Raw genomic sequence first — 21,170 nt, forward strand, 5'->3', positions numbered from 1 at the left:
AGCATGATCCTCGGTAACCATCTTTTCACTCGTCTTCTACACCACATTCTTTCTGACAATCTTCTCCCTCTACGGATCAAACACTCGATACTTCTTCGCGTACGACTTGCATTGCTCTACTTATCCACTCTTTCAATACTGCACGTCAGTATGATCCGTCCGTTGTTGTTCGCCCTAGGATTGGTGTCTACTTTCGGAGGTGCACTCGCCAAAGAACGCATGACCAACGCGGACAGGTTCAAAAGAGGGTTACCCCCCTTGGCTCCTGGGAGACGATACGATCCAACGGCTACTCATGGTGAGTTATTGTTCTCTGCACTCTCGATGTAATTTCCGATCCCAACAAGTCTCAAAGATCGAGTATCCTCGAGCAATCGGCAGAGGGATCGTTTTGGTATCCTCGAAGTGTATCACGCCATTTTCAAGCCGTTTGTGAGAGATTACTCTTGTTTGCCAACTGGTCGGTGAACGTATAACAACTCCTTACTGACCGGCAGCCCTCGTCAGCCGAGTATCGGATGATGCTCGACAAGCGATCATCCAAGCTTCTCCCCCGCCTGGACAGGGGAATAGAAAGCGCGAGGGAGATCCGACGGTGGATACATCTTATTTGAGCTACAGTTTCAACGGTGATGTCTTTTACTTCGTGAGTCTGTGTCTGAATGCCTTTGAACTTTCCACTTCATGCCATTCCTCATTCTACTCTTTCTGCCTCACTTTCTGATTCACCTTCAGCTTTGACCTTCCGCATCACTGTCAATTCAATTTCCCAGTTATCAGCTGCTTGATCATGTCAGCAAGCTTTCACCGATAATACTTTCTCGCTTTTGCTTATTACCAAGTCGCAGCTGACCAATAGACCACCAACATAGATGCCGCCATGGTGTTCACACTTGGTGAAGCTGGATCCGAGCAGACCATAACCTTCAACGATGGTGAGAATGAACGGTATCTATGCTCAAGAGTCTGGCGGACGCCTAAGGACGGTGTTATCATACACGATGATGGACGGCCTTCTGCGTGAGTCTATGGTCTTCGTGCTTTATCTTCTATTCTACGACCCATAAAATCATATGAATGTCTCCCAAAACGAATTATCGACTTCACTCTTACTCCCACTTTGACCTGGTCATCGCTTCTCTGACGCTCTTTGCTTATCCTGAACATACTCCCTCTCACTCCCTCCTCTCCTCCTGATTCTGTTGCACTTAGGTCTTTATCATTGCCAGTTCACTGCTCTCCGTTCCATAGAATTTTCCCATGGGATATGTTCAAGAAAGTACAATCTAACCCTCAGTTCGGTCTACTTTGGGGGTTGCTCAGGTTCTACCTCGACTGAGGAAGCGTACGGCTCTGAAGAACAGATCCCAATTTGGACTATCCCAACCGATCTTCCCGGAGATGTCATCTCCACTTTTTTCAACAATGACGAGACTACTAGCAGTTATGGATATTGGATCTTCAACGATAATGTCGATGACCTGCCTTATACGCTTGGAGGCGCTGAGCAGAATGATGATTTTCAAATTGAGGATCAGGTGACTTCTATATATACTTTGTTCTTCCTGCCCCGACCGGTTTAGTAGTAGTATGATGCGTACATTTCAGGCGGTGGGAATGGGCTGTAGACCAGCTAGAGTACGTGAGATTGGCCGAGTCTGAACACGGCTATGTGGAAAATGTATGATGTTCAAGGCCGTTTTCAGCAGTTGCGCATAACATAACAACTATTGAAGGTGCGCGAGTACGAGCCCCACACAGCGTCCGAGTTAGTATAACGGCTCAGTATAACCGCCTCTCACGCGGTAGATCGGGGTTCGACCCCCCGACTCGGAACACAGGCTCCAGACCCGCCTAGCTCGTTGTTCAGGGATCTTCCGTCCACTCTGTCCATCCTTAGAGGACGAGGGCTCCCTGAGCAAGGAGCTACCGGGGTCCGGTTGCTTCGCCCTTTTGACTGTTTCTTATCCTTATCGTCTTTCGTCATGAGCCATGCACGAGCGGACCGCACTCCCAGGAAGACAGCAGGCTGTTTCTCGTCGCGTCATTGTCGCCCTTGTCATCTAAAGTACATTGGGATCATGATGGTCATTGACGGAACGATTAGAGCGATTCGACACTGATATTTGACGTGCCGGAAGTGCCAGTAGATCTCCCTTTCCGTACTCGGCTTCCTTCTCTAGATCCGTCCTTCCGCTTCCCCTCTGCATCACTGACTTTCTCACCCTTTCTTCACCTTTCGTTCTGACGTCGCTTGTACTCTCGCACGACTTCAGCTCTGATATCCATCTGACAACCTGCATCAAGATATCATGTCCTTGATTCAGAAGATACTCCCTCCAGTGGAGCGCCCCAACATTGATCCGGCACTTATCCGATCTTCGATAACATCGATAACTGACTTTTTCATACGATGACATGATCATCAGCAGGTATAAGTATGATCCAATCATTCGTGGTTCCTCATCCTACCAGATCAAACTCAACCTCACTCTATACTCTCTTTGAATAACGACCAAACACGCTATTTACATTAACGAAAAAATCTAACGAATCCCACTTTACACGTATTGTATATTGCAACACTCTTTCCACTTTCCTCTTTCATAATAGAAACAAGATACAACCTACTTCATCAGAATTTCGAACTTTGAACTTTGACCTTCGAAATTCAGACCAATTGTCGGTTTACTCGATCAACGAAGGAAATGTTTAATATGTCAAATCGCGCCACTCTCATTATGGGATTAAGTATTTTAGGGTTTATCGATATCGTCTTAGCCTATGATGGAATATCCAATGTGGAACAAAAGATCGAGGGGATAATACCTATGTCGAAAGAATGGACAGAGGAAATGATACATACGTCAAATCAATGGTCAGAGGAAACGATACCTACTTTGAAAGGGATGGAAGAAGAAGAAGATACTACTCCTACTACTTCTACTTCTACGTTGAAACAAAGAGCAGAAGAAGGTAGATTGAGTAATGCAGAAAGGTTATCAAGAGGTTTACCTCCGAAAGCTCCAAGAAGGAAATATGATCCTTCACGTACTCGAGGTGAGTTTTTCTTTGTTCCTTCATCTTCCCATCTTCCCCTCCTCCCATTCCCCTTCACTTCTATCTCTCGCCAACATCCCGTCGGCCGTCAGATGTCTCATTCATTCCCCCCGACGGTCACCATTCTATTCTTCTCTGATACACCACCCCCACCAATTTTCTCTTCCGCTCCACCCCACCATCTCATTGTCCCCGAGCGAACGGACCAAAACACTTCAGATATGTCCATGGCAGATGGATCATCATATCATGAGACGTCTACGATGTCCGGAGAACCTAGTGGACAAAAAGAAGATGTAATATCACTAACATCACAGCCCACCTAGCTAAAAGATCCAACGAAGTAGACCCTATGACAGGCTATATCCGTACGACTCCACTTGGTTTTCCAGGTAGGAAACGAGACGCTATAGATTCCAATGGTACAACACCATACGATTCACAAGCGTATATATCCGTCGATGAGGGTGCGATTGTCTTGGTAAGTTCATCTGTATTATCAGTTCCGGTATTCTCTTTTTCCTCGTATGATCTTCCTCCATTTTTTGATGACTAATCGAATTTCCCTTTACTTTTCACGCTTTTACACATGAAATCGATGAATCTCCCTCCTTCCCCACCCCTCCCGTCTTCATGTCTTTGACGATGACAACGAAGAACCCCTTCTCAATCTACATAATCTTCACACATCTCACAGAACGTGACGATTCATATAATGGGAATGAAAAGAAGAATGATCGTTGATAATTTCAGTCTACCGACCCTTCTAGAGCTGAAAAGGTTTATTGGGACCAAGATGGTCCTGAACAATTCATGCACTTTACGAATTATCCTTATAATTTAGCTTCGGTCATCACGAATTATGGAGGTTCGAATAATATGAAACCTAATAATCCTGGTGGTCCCATGTAAGTTTTTCTGTTTTCCCCTTCAACTTTCTTGATACAATCTTCCACGATCAACCTCTTGGTCAAGATGAAATGTCCATATACCGACTATCCAACCTTCACCTCTCTTCATCTTACTCTCGATTATCTCAATTTTATCTTGTTACCGACTTCCTGTCATAGCAACAATCTCTATGATCATTCCACCTACTTTCCTTCGTGAAACCAACCCTGGTGTTAAACATACCGATTCTCATATTTATTTTACCCATTATGATGATTATGTTCGTTACACTCCTCCATCATACGAATTCTGTTCCAACCTCTTTCCTTTTTTATATTTTGTGTGTGATATATGATTGCAAAACGTTTGACAACAACCATAACTAACTATACATCAGTTACCTCTATTTCACCGGAGCTTATCCAGACGGTCGAACACCTCAAACTTCACATGGTTATCCCGTTCAACAACCCATTTGGACGACTGAATCAATCACATCTTCTACACCTGCTCAACTCTTTATGACATTTTTCAACCAAGATGGATCAAATACCACACCTAATTTTTACGTTTACGATACAGAATATGGAGAACGTTATAAACTCGGAGCCGCATTATCCGGTGAGGATTTCGATGGTGAAACCATGTACATGGAACTTGAACTTGAACTTGTTGTTGAAGCTGTCTGATTTTCTTTTCTTCTTCTTTTTCTTCCAGGTCGAATCACTTTGGGCTTTATGAATCATTATCATTTTGAAAAGAAAAAAGGACATTACATGGGTATATGGGGATATGGATGTTGTATTTTATATATAACAATGCATGTGTTTTTGAATATCATTCTCCAATCTTACTTCTTTGTTTATGCAAATGGTCTGAATGTTCGTCTGCGAATTAATCTAATTTCGAATGAATGAGTATCGGTGCTTTTGTATAATTTCCAACATTCAGTATGGCTGTCCACCATTGACGTGAAAACACTATGTAATCAGTTATGACAGCCTGTCAGATCTATTCAAGATGACTTTGATTTTGTTGTAAAGGAAATATCAAAGGAGAAACACTCACTTGAGCAGTAAAATAGGAAGAATCAGCCGATGCGAGAAAGACAAATGCGGTCGCTACTTCCACAGGTTGTCCAGCTCGTCCGATGGCAGCTATTTCATCAGTCTTTCTTCACCGTCTTGACTTAGAGCGGAAGGTGGGCGGTGAGTGATAATGATACATAATAGATGGCTGGAACTCACTCGTGAGACCGAAACTCTCAAGAGATTCTTTCGTCATGGTCGCAGATACCAACGGTGTCCAAACTAAAAGATCAGCTAGTTGTACTTAACCTACAGAGTTGAAGAGGGCTTACTAGGTCCTGGACAGACGGCACTGATGTTTAGTCACTGCTCAACATATCTCCCTAACAATCCATCCCCATCAAGGTTAAGATGAACGGCAGATGTCACCTCTCACATGAAGGCAAAGCAGCAGGGGCTAGTGGCGACGTAAGGAGATACATCCAAAAGAGAGAGGGGCAAGGTTGAGAGTCAACTCACTTTACCCTCACACCTTTCTCCTTTACAATCTGATTCGACAAAGCTCTAGTGAACCCCACTATCGCACCTTTCGTAGCTGTATAATCCAACAATCCCGGATGTCCAACGAAGGGATTCGTAGTCTCAGTAACGAACTAGACTTCGTGAACAGGCGACCTACGATAGAAGCACTATTTTATCAGCTCTGATCTTCAAAGAGTAAAATCTCACTTGTTGATGATACTTCCTCCCCACGGCATCATGGGTAGGATATTCTTGGTAAGGTAGAAGAACGAGTGACTATTGTCAATCACTACTCGGTAACATGCGTGCGGGGTTCTTACATGTTGAGATCAAATACCTAATCTGGTCAGCTAATCGTCTGAGAAGCCACATTGACTTACATGACGCCATTGTTCGGAAGACAGATCGGCAATGGCTGGGACTTCTTGTTGAGTTGCATGATTGTTGACGCTAATCATCAGCTTCTCTCCCCCTTCGCGAAAGCTCAATCTCAATTCTCTAGTTTACTGATCGAAACAGACTAAATGTATGTAGATGAGTATGGTCCAGGATAATATAAGAATTGAGCACATACAGAATATGCACCGAACCACTTGACCATTTCCTGATCTTCTCAACCATCTCCAAACACGCCTTCTCCTCTCTCAAATCCTGAGCGCAAAGCTCCACCTTGGCATTGGGGGCAACTTTCGATATATATTCTTTGGTATCTTGAGCATCTGTTTCTTCTGCAGGATGACAATGAAGGAAGATGTCTGCTCCTTCCAATGCACTAATAACCCTTTAGCTTTCTCCTCTTCTGAGTAGTTTCGTCATCTATCACTCACTATAGAATACAGACAGCCCGTCCAATACCACTATCACCTCCGGTCACCACTGCTTTCTTCCCCTGTAACTTTCCAGCTGGCTTGTACTTTGTGCCATCGGCCAACACATCATCCAGAGGAGCAGGTGTGAGAGGACGTTGTTGTCCGGGACTGTTGTCCTGCATCTGCTTGGCGACGGAAGGAGGAAGAAATCCTGGACGGAATTGGTCAGGAACAGAGTTAGGCGGGGACATGGCGTCGATTCTGATCTGATGGTAACGTGGTCTAGATGAAATGTGGTGTGTGGGAAGAAGATACAGTAGTACTCTAGTGCAGTAGAAAGACAACCAAAGTGTGAGTGGGTGGAATGTGACGTCATCGTCGTCGATCACTCGTTGTGCCGCAAAGTGAACGAGTATGGCGGCATGCTCTGCACACAGGGAGTAGGGTACTCGTACTCGTACTTTATGAGCATAGCCAGTAACACCATTGAGTCGCAAATTTGGTAACTCTCACTTGGGATACGGTGGGGCATCTGAGTCCTGTGGCAGGTGAGGGGATTCTGCAGAAAATGGTGTCAGAGTGGACATTCTGGCAAATAAGTCCGCACGTGCATCATCAACATTCGCCTCATGCACACCCCTCTCAGGCTTCTTTATACTATGGAGTCTTAGTTTGATTGATAGAAAAGTGAGTGGTTGTGTTAGGAGGAGCTTGAAATCCATTTTTATGAAAACACGTGGTTGTGAAAGCAGTGCGTCCTAGTCCTTGATCTTGAGATGGTCTACGCCAAGAGGGGCGCAGTGGTATGACAACAGGCGTCGCCGACATGGATGTAGCAATATTAACTCGAGGAGAGCCACTTCGGGCACAACCCCAGTGTAATCGGGGCACAACCTGCCACACTCAGGGTAGTCAGGCACGTACCACCGGCGTTACTAAAACGCCGACCACGCGACGGACATGAACTCGCCACTGATCGGGGTTTCAGTAACGCCGAACTCCACCACAACGACGCGACATGTCTGCTCGCTACCTACCAACCTGTCCTCACCACCACTAATCTCTTTATCGTCATTTTACTACTAAACTCACGCTCTTTTTCACACACACTGTCTCTACTCGTCTCAAGGATCATTTTGATACTCTTCTCACTCTTTTACGACTACTTTTCATCCACTTCTGGCCCTTCGCTTCTTCAACTGCGCCCTTCCTGACTACCACCCATCAAATCGCTATATCTCTTTTAATATCAATTGTGGTATTCTCTCGTCTTCTCGACGCTGTTCTACTGCTCTCTGCGAGTCCGTGAGTACTTGTATCATCATCAGAAGTGAAAATCTGACTTCAATAGGCCATCTCGCCATCATCATCCTCGCCACTTCACCATCTCGCCAGAAAAACTTTTTTTACTCTTCAACAGGACATCTTCAGCCTTTCTCAACAACTCGACACTGTTCTCCTGGCCTCTGCGAGTCTGTGAGTACTCTTCTCATCGAAAAATGTAAAAATCTGATTGTCATAGGTTCTCGTCATCATCATCATTTTCGCCACCAACATCCCGGCCAAAAAATTTTTTACTCTTCAACAACACCACCCCCGGGGTTCTAATACGTCGACACGTATTCTGCTCGTCTTGGGCTATAACTCGACACTGTTCTCCTGTTCGTCCTGAGCTGTGAGTACTTGTTTTATCATCAGAAGTGAAATGCTGACTTCAATAGGCCTCCTCAACCTCAAAATCCTGGCCCCCTCGAAAAAACTTTTTTCCTGCGATAACACATATGCAGCGACACTGATCCCTTGTTCTTCCTGAGCTGTGAGTAGTTGTTTTACTATCAGAAGTGAAATGCTGACTTCAATAGGCCTACTCAACATTAAAATCCTCGCCACCGAACTCCTCGAAAATTTGCCACCGACATCTCGACCAAAAACTTTTTTAATTCTTCAACAACACCAACCCCCGGGTTCTAACTTGTCGACATGTATTCTGCTGGTCTTGGGCTACGAGTGAGTACCATTTTTACTGCATGAAGTGGTCATTCTGACGAGTTAGATGTCATCACCGATCTTTATCCCATCGTCGCCACCCTCATCACCAATTCTGGATCGTTTTTCAAGGTCCCCTTCTATAAAATTCAGTCCTCGACGCTCTCTTTCTCCTGGTTTCGTACCAGAGACCCAGCGATATCGTGACCACGACTATAATGATGAGGAACTCGATAATCTCATGGCGGAGATCAATCTCGACATTCGCGAGGACACAAGATTTGCTCCTATGGCTCACCACATCCACCCTCCCTTCGATCTCGAACCTCAACCAACCATGATGGCGGCTCGACTTCATACTCAACAGGTAGCCATGGAGCACACCGTCTGCATTGTCACAAAACGCAGTATTGAAAAGAAGGGGAGACTCGATCTCCAATGTGCTCTTGGAGGGGATGGTCGGTCACATCGATCTGACGACTTTGAAGATGTTAGAAAGCAACCTCGTACTACCAAGCAAGCAAATTGTCCCTTCCTCATCATCTGGCGAAGAGAGACGAAGAAGGTTGCTCAAGAGGCCAACCGCGAACCCCTCTGGATCCCCGACATCATCGAAAATTTTCATAACCATGAACCTGTCCCCCTTCTCCATTATTCTTTTATTCGTCAGGCTAGTCGATCTCCTGAAGTTCTCCAGTTCATCACCGATCTTCTCAAAGGTCCACACACTCTTCGTGGTATCGTCTCTGCTGTCCAGCAGCATTTTGGTGAAAAAGTTATTCTCACAAAGCAAGATGTGCAAAATTTTCGATTTCGTCATGAGAAGGCCCTTCGCCAAGGACAATCGGCCACTGAGGCTGCTATCAAACGTCTCACCGACAACAACGATCTTTTTAAAGCTTTCACCAACAGTAAAAATGAACTTTGTGGACTCGTCTTTACCACCTCGTCAGCCAGAGCTATGACTCATTCGTATCCTACCGTTCTCTTTATGGATTGTACCTACCGAACCAATCGATATCGTCTGCCAATGCTACACATCTCAGGTTTTACTGCTACCAATCAAACCTACACCTCTGCATTCGCATTTTTAAGTCGAGAAGTGACCGAATGGTATTCCCTCGCGATCAAAACCTACCTCGAACTCATGGGTCCTATCAACAATGACATCAAAGTTATCGTATGTGATCGCGAGATTGCTTTACACAACGCTCTGTCTATCCACCTCCCTCATGTTCATCTGAATTACTGTCGATGGCACCTCCGAGAAAACATCAAGGTGAACTGTCGTAAAAATTTTCAGTCCCTTTATAAAGAGGAATGGGTGGAGAAGTTATCTGAGTTTGGTGATCATTTCATGGTGGATATCTGTAAAGCAAAGTCTGAAGAGTCATTAGGTAAAGCTCTGTCATCAATGCAGGCTCGGTGGGGACATGAGAAGTTGGATGGTGCGAGGGCTTATGTGAGACAATTGGTGGATGAACACAAGACACACTTTGTCTCTGCTTTTATCGATAAATACCCTCATCTTGGACAGACAGCAAATTCTCGACTCGAAGGTAACCACGCTGCATTCAAGAGACGGCTCAAGGATTCGTATAGCGACTTTTACGGACTGCTACGCATTACTCAGGACTTCTTCGACGACCAATGTAAAGAGATAATACACCAAATGTCTCTTGATAGACTCATTCAGAAGACGAACCTTAACTCTATCTTCTTCTCTGTCAAAAATCGTGTCTCAAAACGGTCGGTATTCCTCATGGAAAAGCAGTATGATAAAGCAACCAAAGGCAACCTCGAAAATGATGATGATCACCACCTGTATTCGACATCAATGGGCCTCCCTTCTGCCAAGGATATTGCTGAAGTCATTGAAAACAATGGTACCATTGCTCTGTCCCCTCTCCATCGACATTGGCGTCTTCTTAACCCCATGTCCTGGCCCACCACCATTGAACAGGTTACTGCGACAGTCATTGGAGAATTTACTGGGGTTCATCAACTCTTAGGGCCAGAGTGGGACATCGATAATGATACCAACCGAATTCGTGACCCCCACCTTCGAAGAAACCGGTTGGTGTTAGCCAAGAAGAACCTCAAGAACCTCACCACCACTCAGATCGATCTGACCACCATCGATGACGACGATCTACCTGCTGATAATCCCTACTTTTTACCTCCTCCTCCTACTCTCCCCCCTTCTCCTAAAAGGGGTGTAAAATCGAATTCTACACAGCTCGCTGATGATGTCTCTCACACTGGCCGGTTACACACTCAGTCGGAAAAATTCCTCGGTACCAAGAAGAAAAGTCGTCCCTGTCCCCTGTGTGGTTCAAGAAGTCATGGTCCTAAGAAGTGTAAAAGGGCTAATGAACATCGAGAGAGGGATCCTGAGGCCTATGATCGCGAGGTAAAGGCGTATGATGCTGGAGAAACGACCTGGACAGAGGGATCAGTAATGGGAACTAATTCTGCTCTTGAGAAGAAGATCGCGAGTCTTCAGGAGACGGTTCTGGGCCTGGCTAAGAGTATTGAGGACAGAGATAAAAGGGAGAAGGAAAATCAGCCTGTAGTAGTGAGGACAGAGGACAGGATGGTGAGGAGACAGGATGTGATGGCCGGGACAGGTTATTTGGTGGGTTTCTCATATGATAATGACATTTCTCCTTCCCTCCTTCTCCCCCTCACTGTCCTGCAGTCATTCCTGGCTATATTGCTCTGTCTCTGTCTATATTGGCCTCACGATCTCGAAAATTTTCACTATTTTCACTCTCTTTTTACTCTCTTACTTCTAAAAGTTTCCTGCAAGCTGATTGGTCCAGGAGACACCAGGAAACGGCCAATATCCACCGAATGTGAGTCTCTAATACTGCATTTTCGGCTGTATCCAACAGGGGGTCTCTAATGAACAGGTACCCCCATTTTTCGACATTTATCCTCCTGAGGAGAGGTACCTACCACCCCCCCCTCTTCCACCTACTCTCCCTCCTCTTCCCTCTCAATATTGGCCTCCCTATCCATCCCAGGGGTCTTCTAGACATCCCTATGGCTCATATTATCCTCCTGGACATTGATAGATAGGAGAATGCATGGACAATGACCGGAAATGACATGGTATAGCTAATAATGACATTGACGATGTAAGAGAAGAGTGAGCAATCAGAGATCGCGGGGTTACTGAAACCCCGATCAGTGGCGAGTTCATGTCCGTCGCGTGGTCGGCGTTTTAGTAACGCCGGTGGTACGTGCCTGACTACCCTGAGTGTGGCAGGTTGTGCCCCGATTACACTGGGGTTGTGCCCGAAGTGGCTCTCAACTCGAGGACCTCCAACGATTGAGCTTAAGTATGCGTCTATTATCTTGTCACTTCTACGTACAATGTTTTGGTCATCGCTTCTCCAATTCTCGTAATCCTGAGCGTTGAACAGGGCAGTCAATTTATGCAGTGTTGATTTCACAGTGGGACTGTCAAGACGGCTCTAGGTTCTCGAGAGACAAGGCCTTGCTACTGACTAGTGCTTAGACGATACTTGTAGTTCAGACAGAGGAAGATACATTCTTCGAAGAGATAACGGATAGCTTCGAATAATGTATCTGCTGACTACGCTCAGGGACTCCTCAACCGTAACTCCGTGGACCCTGATCTCCTAATACCGATGTGGCAGTCATGTTCATGACAGGGACCCCATTTGGAGCTATGAAGTAGTTTCTCCACCCTGACTCGACTCTTATCCAATGATGCTGCGTATCCATCAGGATCATTATGTCTTAATGATGGACTGAAAGAAAGTCCACTCTCTGTCACCACAAGGTGGGTCACGGGGTGATGTCGACGAGAAGCGTTGACATTCATGTCATGAAGGTTGGAACAGAGCCCTTGAAGTTCAGCTTCTACCGTTTGTAATGATGGATCCACTTCAGTAATCATACCAGATCCGCTAAAATTTCGAGGGTTGAAGGTTAGAGACATCAATAAGATCCACTGAATGTTGTGAAAAAGGGCTAGTTGTTTGATACTGCTCTAATACCCTCAATAGCTCTGGCCTTATAGCTTTTGAAACCCATATTGCCCGCTTAGTCTGCGCGGGAACTTTCGACCCAAAGGCGGTGTCCTGACTTGGACCCTTTGTCCGTGCACACCACCCATACTGATTCTCGTTTCTCATCCTTCGTAACTTCCACCCGCACCGCCACCGGGCCTAGCCTCTTTGGCGCGATGCGAAGTGTGCAGTCAATCTCTAATCTCCGAACCTGTCGGGCATGCTTTGGTCGCTAAGCAACACCGCATCGCCTTGTTGACTCATCGGAGATCCGATACACCACGCCGATCAAGTTTCGACCCAAAGATAGCACGGAACGGGTGAAAGAATGATCCGGTGCCGGGGTGCCGAGAGACCTGAACTACAGGGGAAACTTCTTTGACCCCCTGACGTTGCACGGACGGTGGTGATCGTCAAGGACTGCCTTTCGAAACCGTCGAAGAAGAGACCATTGAGCGAGAAGCCGACGCCGAGACAACTCTAAACGCTTCTTTTTCAAGCTCCGATAGCAAAAAGGAGATTCCAACTTGCACTGCCCCTCTGCTTAGTAGATAAAGTATAGTCTTGATGTGTAGGAGGCCCACCAACTGTCACATCTCTTGATATCTCGATTGTCAAAGTACCCGTTACTCTTCACACTTATCCGGTATCAAGATATGTCAAATTTGAGCTCAAGCCACAGCTTGGAAGGTGACAATCATATGGAGGAAGGATTTGAATTGGCAGCTTGGGAGCATTCCAGTGATGGGACAGGGAGTCACAAGGGGGACATTCCAACCATGTCCCTTGATGGGTCAGACAGCAGTGTTTCCCTCGTTTCGGCGTTTATGCAAAAGTGCTCAGTGAGCAAAAGGGGAGGAACTGAACAAGTGAAAGCAAGGGACCTGGATCAGACTCCAGGTCCTTCCAATCCCCAATTGACAGATTGGATTCAGAGCTGGCTCCTGGCAGCCTCAGCCCAAGACGCAAATGCAAAGCCAGACTCAGACTCAGATGCACATGCAAACGCACAGGTAAGCACAGAAGTAGACAAAGAGGCGGACCCCCATTATCTACTACGTCCAGCCTCTTCTCCCAACTCAACTGAGGATTTGAACGGGCCCGCACCCTTTCACACCAGCCCTGAGGGAAGCATCACCCAGGAAGATCACAAAGCCTGTCAGTCTCATGTACAGAATTCTTTTGACTCTGTTGGCCCAAGTCCATTTGGACAAGATAATGTGGCAAAATTCTTGCATGGAAAACCACACACAGGTGATGCTGGGGGGATCTTCTTGTTTTGATCCTGATGGGCTAAGAGGATCAATGTTGTGTGGTGCTAATCATCTGGAAGACATGTTGTGACAGATGAGAGCTACTTGATGGCGGTTTGGGACACACCCGGCCTTCCGGGATTGTGCAGACAGGTGTTCTCAATATGTGTGACTGTTGCTATCTACATGATGTACTTTTCGGGCTTGATACCTCCTCTTACCTCTGATTCTACAATCATGAGACTGAAAGACAACTGTCTGTGTCTCTGAGGCAAACTGAGCAGGTTGTGAAAACTGCTCACTAATATTCTCCAGGCAGCTCAAGCTTACAGCATGTTTATGCCTTTCATGGGCATATCTGTCACGGTCGTCGTTTCTTCTCCTCTACTGACCGACAGTCGACAAACCTCAGTGTCACAATCGTCGGTTCTTCTTCTCTACTGACCGACGGTCGACAAACTTCGGCTGACTACGTTGTAGTGGGGCGTTAATGTCTCACTAGGACAGGGTACTGGTTGGGGAACTACTGTTATGACCCGGTCAGGATGAAGCGTGTCATAACCCATGCTTTGGCTCATGCAGCTCTACCGGAGCTCATGTAGCTGACTAGAAGCACCATATGATCCATGAGCTGAATACAGAGCTCTCTATGATAGTTCAGTAAGCTCTACTGATGCTCTACCAGAGCTCTGTTAGATCATATGAGCTAGGTTATGGCTCGGGGAAGGCTCAATAGTTTTGTTAGTAGATGGGATGTGAGCTATGGAATAGCTCACTGAGCCTTGCTCACTCTGATAGCTCTAGGTAGACTATATAAACCCTGTATCTACTTTGGAGTTGCCTTTCTGCTCCAAGGATCAATATATTATTTGCCACTCGCAAAAGACCTCTTGACATACTACTTACATCCGACACTTCCCTCATTATTATTACCCCTGTCCACACCATCACCAACACCTCTATCGTCATCTCGACCTGCCCGGATCCTTTGCAAGTCACCTTAGTCGTCCAACCACATCACAAGTCTACGGACAACAAAGTAACCGTCGTTGTCCAAGCTAACTAAACAGTTGCAGTCCACCTGTCTTTGTTCCATTGAGGTCTGTCAAGGACAGGACCGTGACAACTACGGCTAACTTTGCCGTAAAGATACGTCAGGTGGTAGATGATAAGTGATCGTCAATGTCATACATCACCTATCTGCCACTTGTCAAAGGGCTTTTGCACAATCAGACACTTGAAACACATACCCCTGAATACCTCCACCTCCACCTCCACATGCTGGAACCTTCCACCATTGCCTCCACATTTACCTCCACTTGCTTATCAAGCCTCCACACTCTGGAACATTCTGTGCCTGCCTCCACCTTCCCAAAGTAGTAACTCTGGTTGATTGCTGAGCAATCATCCATAGTCCCCAACATTCAGTGCCTGCCTCCACTTTCCCAAAGTAGTAATTCAGTCTGCTCGCTGAGCAATCTTTCCCACGTTTGCGCTTTCTAGTTTATTCCGTAGACATGTTGAGCAACCCGCTTGATGGGGATAAATACCCCCTCCAAACAGGTTGTTCCCCACCTATGGATCTTGTGTCAATCCAGTCAGTCCCAGCCTGACATCTTGCAGTCCCCTCAGTCCCCTCAGTCCCTTGTCACCCTCTGTATACTCCTCAAGCTCTACAAGCCAGAGACAAGTATTGGGTTACAGCTGTCACGAACTACGTTGTGACACCTCGATTATTCCACCAACAATGACCCTCCTTTGACCATCAAAACCCCCATCACGACTTAACCTCTTTACTCTACACGTAACTCAGGACACCTGAGACCAAGTACGGCGAAGTTAGGCGAAGTTAGACGAAGTTAGGCTAGGTAGGGACAATGTGTCACGACCCAGCCTGTGCAGGGTCCTGACCCAAAACCCTGAGCTCCACCGATTCGAGTAGATTCGAGTCGATCCGAGTCGATCTCAGTCGATCCGAGTCGATCTCAGTCAATATGAGTTGAAATGAGTCGATCTCAGTCGATATGAGTTGGAATGAGTCGATATGAGTCGATATGAGTCGATATGAGTCGATATGAGTCGATATGAGTCGATATGAGTCGATACAAGTCGATCTGGGTCGATTGGAGGCGACATTAATCAGAGAGCAGGACTTCCTCGAAAAGTATAAATACTAGACCTATCTACTTTGTAGTTCCTTCTCTTCAAGGATCAAAATATTATTTGCCACTCACAAAAGACCTCTTGACATACTACTTACGCTCGACGCATCCCTCATCATCATTACACCTGTCTACGCCATCACACACGTCCTTGTCATCCTCTCGACCTGCCCGGATCCTTCGCAAGTCACTGTAGCCGTCCGACCACATCACAAGTCTACGGATAACATACTAACTGTCGTTGTCCAAGCTAATTAAACAGTCGCAGTCCACCTGTCTTTGATTCCTTGAGGTCTGTCCAGGACAGGACCGTGACACAATGGGATCAGAAGTACGGCGAAGTTAGATGGAGTTAGGCTAGGTAGGGACAATGGGAGCAGAAGTGCGGCGATGTTAGGCGGAGTTAGTCAAAGGAGGAAGAGGATGGCCGGGGTTCGGGGAAGTTGGGCGAAGTGCGTTGAAGTACGTCAAAGCGCGAGAGGGTTGGGTGAACGTCTAGGAGGGATAGATAATATTAGCTGAGAAGATCGCTGAAGTTCTTCAGCGATCCTTGATTGTTGTCAGTAGTAAAAGACAGATAGAGATAGATATAAATCGAGATACATCGCCATCAGTAGAACAAAACCTTAGTTAGAGTAACTACGCCGAAGTACGCCGTAGTTACACTCCTTTCGACATCTGCGCCCTCCTGGTTGGGTGAGACATCGACTCAGAAGCGTGAAGTTAGCCGAGGTTCGTCGACCGTCGGTCTATTAGGAAGGAATTGCTTGACGGCCGTGACATAGCTCATTTTGACACCTCTTTGAAAACGATCATGCAGGCAGATGCCTCGTTCTTTGGATGGGGATATATCATCTCACAGGTTGATAAAGAAGGTAGGGAACACCCTGTGGCTATAGAATCGGGAGCTTTTAAGGGTGCTGAGTTGAATTATACTACGGGGGAAAAGGAGTTGTTAGCAATAGTCAAAGGTTTCAGGAGGAAGAGACACTTATTACTACAGGTAGAGACGAAGGTCTTGACAGATGATCTTAATCTGACATATTGGATGGCCCCAAAACAATTGAATCCTAGGCAAGGTAGGTGGGTAGAAGAACTGGCTAATTTCAGGTTCACGTTGGTTTACCGTCCCGGGAAGCAAGCAACACTGCCAGATGCCTTGTCAAGACGACCAGACTATCATCCTGGGATCAAAGGAATGACGACCGAACAGGAGGAGAACTTTGTCCAAGGATTGCCAAAGTTCAACTCGGAAGATGTTACTGAATCAAGCCTGAGACACATGCTCCGGGCCTTACAAGGAACAAAAGAAGTTAGGGAGGAAGATCGGATCGAAGGCAAGGATGTCATGAATAGTGATAAGGAATTCTGACTCATGCTCAGAATAGTGATAAGGAAATATGACTCATGCTAGGAACTGTGATAAGGATTGAAGGAAAATATGAGTCATGGTATTTAGCAGTTCAGCAGTGAGGCATTTACGTGATTGGCTGAAGCCTGGAAGGTTCAGCAGTTTAGCAGTGAGGCATTTATGTGATTGGCTGGAATTAGTTTCCCGCGGTGCACTCACTTTGAGGCATTTATGTGATTGGCTAGAAAATACCTCACACGCTTTTTATTTAGTACACCTACTGTAGTTTTGAAGGGTATAAAAGGAGCACATCTCCCCCCTCTTTCTTCAGCAATGTATCTTCATCTTGAAGTTGAACTTCATCTTTGAAAGTCACCTAGTTGGTTCTAACCCAACACCTCAGTACCCTCAGTACCTAAGGCAGTCATCAAGCTCTACAAGCCAGAGACTAAAACCCTTCAGTACCCAAGGCAGTACTTTGCAACCGCAGTCTACCCGCAGGCGTGACAGGACAGGGGTGAGGGTGATGAGGGATGTGTCGGATGTAAGTTGTTTGTCAAGAAGAGGTCTTTTGCGAGTGGCCAATAATATATTGATCCTTGAAGAAGGAAAGACTACAAGAAGACTATTGTCACGCGGCGCCGCGTGACATTATCCTTTCCCATCAAACGAAGTTCCTTTGGACATCAGTTCGCCATCAACGACCCAGTTCGCATGAACTTCACCACCCACGAGGGTATTAGGAGGCTAACTTCGTCGAGGACGAAGTTAGTCATGTAGGAAGTTAGGGGGATACGAAGTTAGGAAGATACGAAGTTAGGGAGATACGAAGTTAGGAGGATACGAAGTTAGGAAGGCACGAACTTCGTCGGGGACGAAGTTCGCGAGGTACGAAGCTCGGGACGTCGGGTTGAACGAAGTTCTGCGTTGACGAAGTTAGGGAAGGACGAAGTACTTAAGGGCTGAAGTTCCCAGAGATCTTTGACGATCTCTGGTTGTTGTCTTAGTGATAGAAGTTAGTTAAGCACGAAGTTATTACACCCAGAAGTTATTGTCACCTATTTCATATCTCGAGCACGAAGTTGGTGAAGGTCGAAGCCCACAAAGTTATTGGCCGTCGGTCCTAAGAAGTTAAGGAAGAAACAACCTTGTGACAGTACCAGAGATCGTCCTTACCGACTCTCCAGTAACTCGTGGGAAGATATATGTGGACTAGAGGAAAGGAAAGAGAAAGGAGAACGGCTGAAGCAATGTCGAGGAACGAACAAGGAGATAATCAAGGTAACCTAGAACCTCACGGTTCTAGGGATTCGTCTTTTCTCTCCCAACCACCTTCTGACGCGTACTTGGACGACCCATGGGTTGGAGGGGATGATCAAGGGAGAAGGTTAGAGGAAGAAGATGGGGGGTCGACGGGTGGAAGAAGTTCGTATACATCGCGGCCGAGGGGAAGAAATTCACCGGAGAGGTTTAAAGAGGATGTTAGGGATGGGATGTTGGTGGAAATGATGAGAGCTTTAAAGGAGTTGAAGACGGCTGACAGCCAGAAGAGTGAGGCTTTGACAGAGATAGTACAGGAACTTCGTCGAGGACAGCGGGGAACTAGAGAAGAATCGGCGACAACTTCGTCAGCTCGAGCGCCGAAACCGAAGGATCCTGACGAGTTCGATGGGTCAAGAGAGAAGCTCACTGGGTTCTTGACTCAGTGTTCGTTGGCATTGAGCGTGATGAAGGATAGGTTTGAGAGTGAGGAGCAGAGTGTGTTGTGGATGGTAGGGTTCTTACGAGGGGTTGCACTGCTGGCGGTGCAGCCTCATCTACTTTCTACTCCTCTTCCTCCTTTCCTCTCAAAACGCTCTGAGTTCGTGTCACAATCGTCGTTTCTTCTCCTCTTCTGACTGACGGTCGACAAACCTCGGCTAACTACGTCGTAGTGGGGCGTCGATGTCTCACTAGGACAGGGTACCCAATCCGGCTCGACTCAGTTCTCAGGATGCTGCCTTCCTCGATATCCTGGCTCTTCCCCCGGACTGTCTTAGAATTCTTCGGCAGTTATGGAAGCTGCCTAGTCTGAATATCGCTCGTGACTCTGCTCTCCACGACTCCCACATTCTGGCCTTCAATATGGCATGGAGAGAGACTCGGGCCCTTCGACGGGTAGTACCACCGAAGGATACCGAGAATAGTTCTGGAGGTGGTCCTCCACCGGGGAACGGGGAACAGGGAGGAAGTTCGCAGCAGTGAGTTGTACTTAGCTAATGTTGTACCCGTTGTATGGATTACTTCCTCGCCCGTGATCTCACCACTCGTCCTTTCTTCGGTTTACCAGGGTGAAGTTTGTGGAACTTCGCCAATATGTCATCAGCTCCGTCCACATTCTCTACTGGTTCCCATGATACTGAATCATCAGAGCCCTCGTAGCCTAACCATTCCACTAGATACTCTAGCTTCCCTGACCTCTTGTTTACTCTTGAATCCACAATATCCTTTACTTCCCATGATTCTCCTACTTTATCCACCTCTACCGGGCCAGGTGGTTCAGCTTGCTGACCAGGAAATACTGGAGGGTGATATGGACGGAGCAAGGAGACATGGAATACATCATGGATACCTGCCATCGTTCCTGGTAATTCCAATTTACAAGCATGAGACCCCACCTGTTACGACCTGAGAGCTAGGCAGTGACTAAGACCTAACTTCAGAGGACAACGACGATGAAGGACGAAGTGATAGCGTAGAGTGGATTGGACGATGATGATGAAGAGCGCCTCAGTGCTGAGGAAAGGTTGTATCGGAAGTCACTTAGACGAAGTGCGCGAGTGTAGCGAGCGCAAAGAGGATTGTGAAAAATGAGAAGTTTAGAAGTGTAACTTTTGAGAATTCATCGACAAGGAAGAGGACTCGCGGAAGGGGTATTTATACCCTTGCGCCTCCACCTTGCCTCCACTTTCTAAATGACTAGTGTTCAGGCTTAGCCTGACCTACGGTATATAATTCTAACCAATGTGTCCAATATGACCAATGTGCCCAAGTTGACCAATGTGTCCAGGTTGACCAATGTGTCCAAGTTCACCGATGTGTCCAAGTTCACCGATGTGTCCAAGTTCACCGATGTGTCCAGCTATGATGTCATTACTGACAAAGATGACCAGTGTTTAGGCTTAGCCTAAACAGTGGTAAAACATTGATAACCTAAGTTCCTATTTGCCACCCTAATGCCACATCATGTTCTAAAGTCCCTGATACTAATCCTAATAATGCCACGTCATTGTGTATGACCTGCCTCTGTGCAGTGTCATAACACCACCTGCCGTACTACCTTGTACGGTCCACTTTGCTTAACGTCTAACTTCTTCATAGGCCTTTTAGTCTTAATGTTCTCTAATGACAGCATCACTAGGTCACCTTCCACGAAGTTCGGCATAGTCCGGTGCTTCCTATTATACCCTTCGGCGTACTTCTCATTAGCCTTCTCAATTCCTTCGATACACTCTTTATGTATTTCGGTCAGATCCTTCACTACCACTGTAGCAGCGGGTACCTCAACCTCGCTAGCCTTTATCTCTTCAGCCCAACGAGGGTGATATCCATAGTTCGCATAGAATGGGGTTTTGTTTATCGCAGAGTGCTGGGTGTTGTTGTAAGCAAAGCTAGCTCGAGCGAGTAGCTTCGACCAGTCGTTCTGCTGATAGGAGGTGAAGATTCGAAGATACAGTTCCAAAGACTGGTTGGTTCGTTCGGTCTGTCCGTCAGTCTGTGGATGATATGCAGTAGAGAGATGTAGTCTTATTCCGAGACTATCGGTCAAATTCTTCCAGAACTTGGAGGTAAACTTCGATCCCCTGTCCGATACTATATTCTCTGGCAACCCATGTGTAGTGGATCGGACCATCCCCCACATAGAAGAGACTCTACTATTGATCATCTGATAGTACCACCCTCTCATATCATGTTCTCATGCTCCAACAGAAGCGTAGATATCCTTCCATAGTACATAGTTCTCTTATTTCATAGTCTCTCTTACCCGAACGCACCGTTGTCGCCCCGTCAACGCTGCGGCCAACG

General features: G+C 46.5%; 4 protein-coding genes across 4 annotated transcripts; 2 read left to right on the forward strand and 2 right to left on the reverse strand.

Moving 5' to 3' along the window:
* Positions 1 to 150: 150 nt before the first annotated feature.
* On the forward strand, positions 151 to 1,858 carry TREMEDRAFT_64654 (uncharacterized protein; the record flags this gene model as incomplete). The annotated part of the gene is made up of 6 exons (XM_007006812.1): positions 151 to 298; positions 498 to 646; positions 860 to 1,020; positions 1,298 to 1,538; positions 1,634 to 1,638; positions 1,696 to 1,858. The coding sequence occupies 6 exons, from the start codon at positions 151 to 153 to the stop codon at positions 1,856 to 1,858; spliced, it is 867 nt and encodes a 288-aa protein (XP_007006874.1).
* An 859-nt stretch (positions 1,859 to 2,717) lies between these two features.
* TREMEDRAFT_64655 (uncharacterized protein) lies at positions 2,718 to 4,640 on the forward strand (the record flags this gene model as incomplete). The annotated part of the gene is made up of 4 exons (XM_007006813.1): positions 2,718 to 3,060; positions 3,378 to 3,541; positions 3,814 to 3,968; positions 4,349 to 4,640. 4 exons carry the CDS (start codon positions 2,718 to 2,720, stop codon positions 4,638 to 4,640), a joined length of 954 nt encoding a protein of 317 aa, XP_007006875.1.
* Positions 4,641 to 4,760: 120 nt separating this feature from the next.
* On the reverse strand, positions 4,761 to 6,587 carry TREMEDRAFT_74572 (uncharacterized protein). Its single transcript, XM_007006880.1, has 11 exons — positions 6,329 to 6,587; positions 6,076 to 6,273; positions 5,882 to 5,951; positions 5,822 to 5,838; positions 5,709 to 5,777; positions 5,659 to 5,668; positions 5,499 to 5,614; positions 5,312 to 5,331; positions 5,199 to 5,261; positions 5,020 to 5,108; positions 4,761 to 4,931 (listed from the first exon to the last, which is right to left on the reverse strand). Exons 1-11 carry the CDS (start codon positions 6,559 to 6,561, stop codon positions 4,899 to 4,901), a joined length of 918 nt encoding a protein of 305 aa, XP_007006942.1. The 5' UTR covers positions 6,562 to 6,587; the 3' UTR covers positions 4,761 to 4,898.
* Positions 6,588 to 13,418: 6,831 nt separating this feature from the next.
* On the reverse strand, positions 13,419 to 14,561 carry TREMEDRAFT_64658 (uncharacterized protein; the record flags this gene model as incomplete). The annotated part of the gene is made up of 6 exons (XM_007006814.1): positions 13,419 to 13,495; positions 13,895 to 13,950; positions 13,985 to 14,061; positions 14,200 to 14,223; positions 14,383 to 14,418; positions 14,499 to 14,561. 6 exons carry the CDS (start codon positions 14,559 to 14,561, stop codon positions 13,419 to 13,421), a joined length of 333 nt encoding a protein of 110 aa, XP_007006876.1.
* Between the last annotated feature and the right edge of the window lie 6,609 nt (positions 14,562 to 21,170).

Source organism: Tremella mesenterica (assembly GCF_000271645.1).
Source record: "Tremella mesenterica DSM 1558 unplaced genomic scaffold TREMEscaffold_11, whole genome shotgun sequence".
NCBI lineage: Eukaryota > Fungi > Basidiomycota > Tremellomycetes > Tremellales > Tremellaceae > Tremella > Tremella mesenterica.

Excerpts from the sequence above, each read along its gene's own strand:
- TREMEDRAFT_74572 (XM_007006880.1), bottom strand. The coding sequence starts at position 6,561 with ATGTCCCCGCCTAACTCTGTTCCTGACCAATTCCGTCCAGGATTTCTT. Across the intron at positions 5,262-5,311 it reads TGCCGTCTGTCCAGGACCTA|TTTGGACACCGTTGGTATCT; the intron begins GTAAGCCCTCTT and ends CTGATCTTTTAG. Across the intron at positions 5,109-5,198 it reads TGAGAGTTTCGGTCTCACGA|CTGCCATCGGACGAGCTGGA; the intron begins GTGAGTTCCAGC and ends CTGATGAAATAG.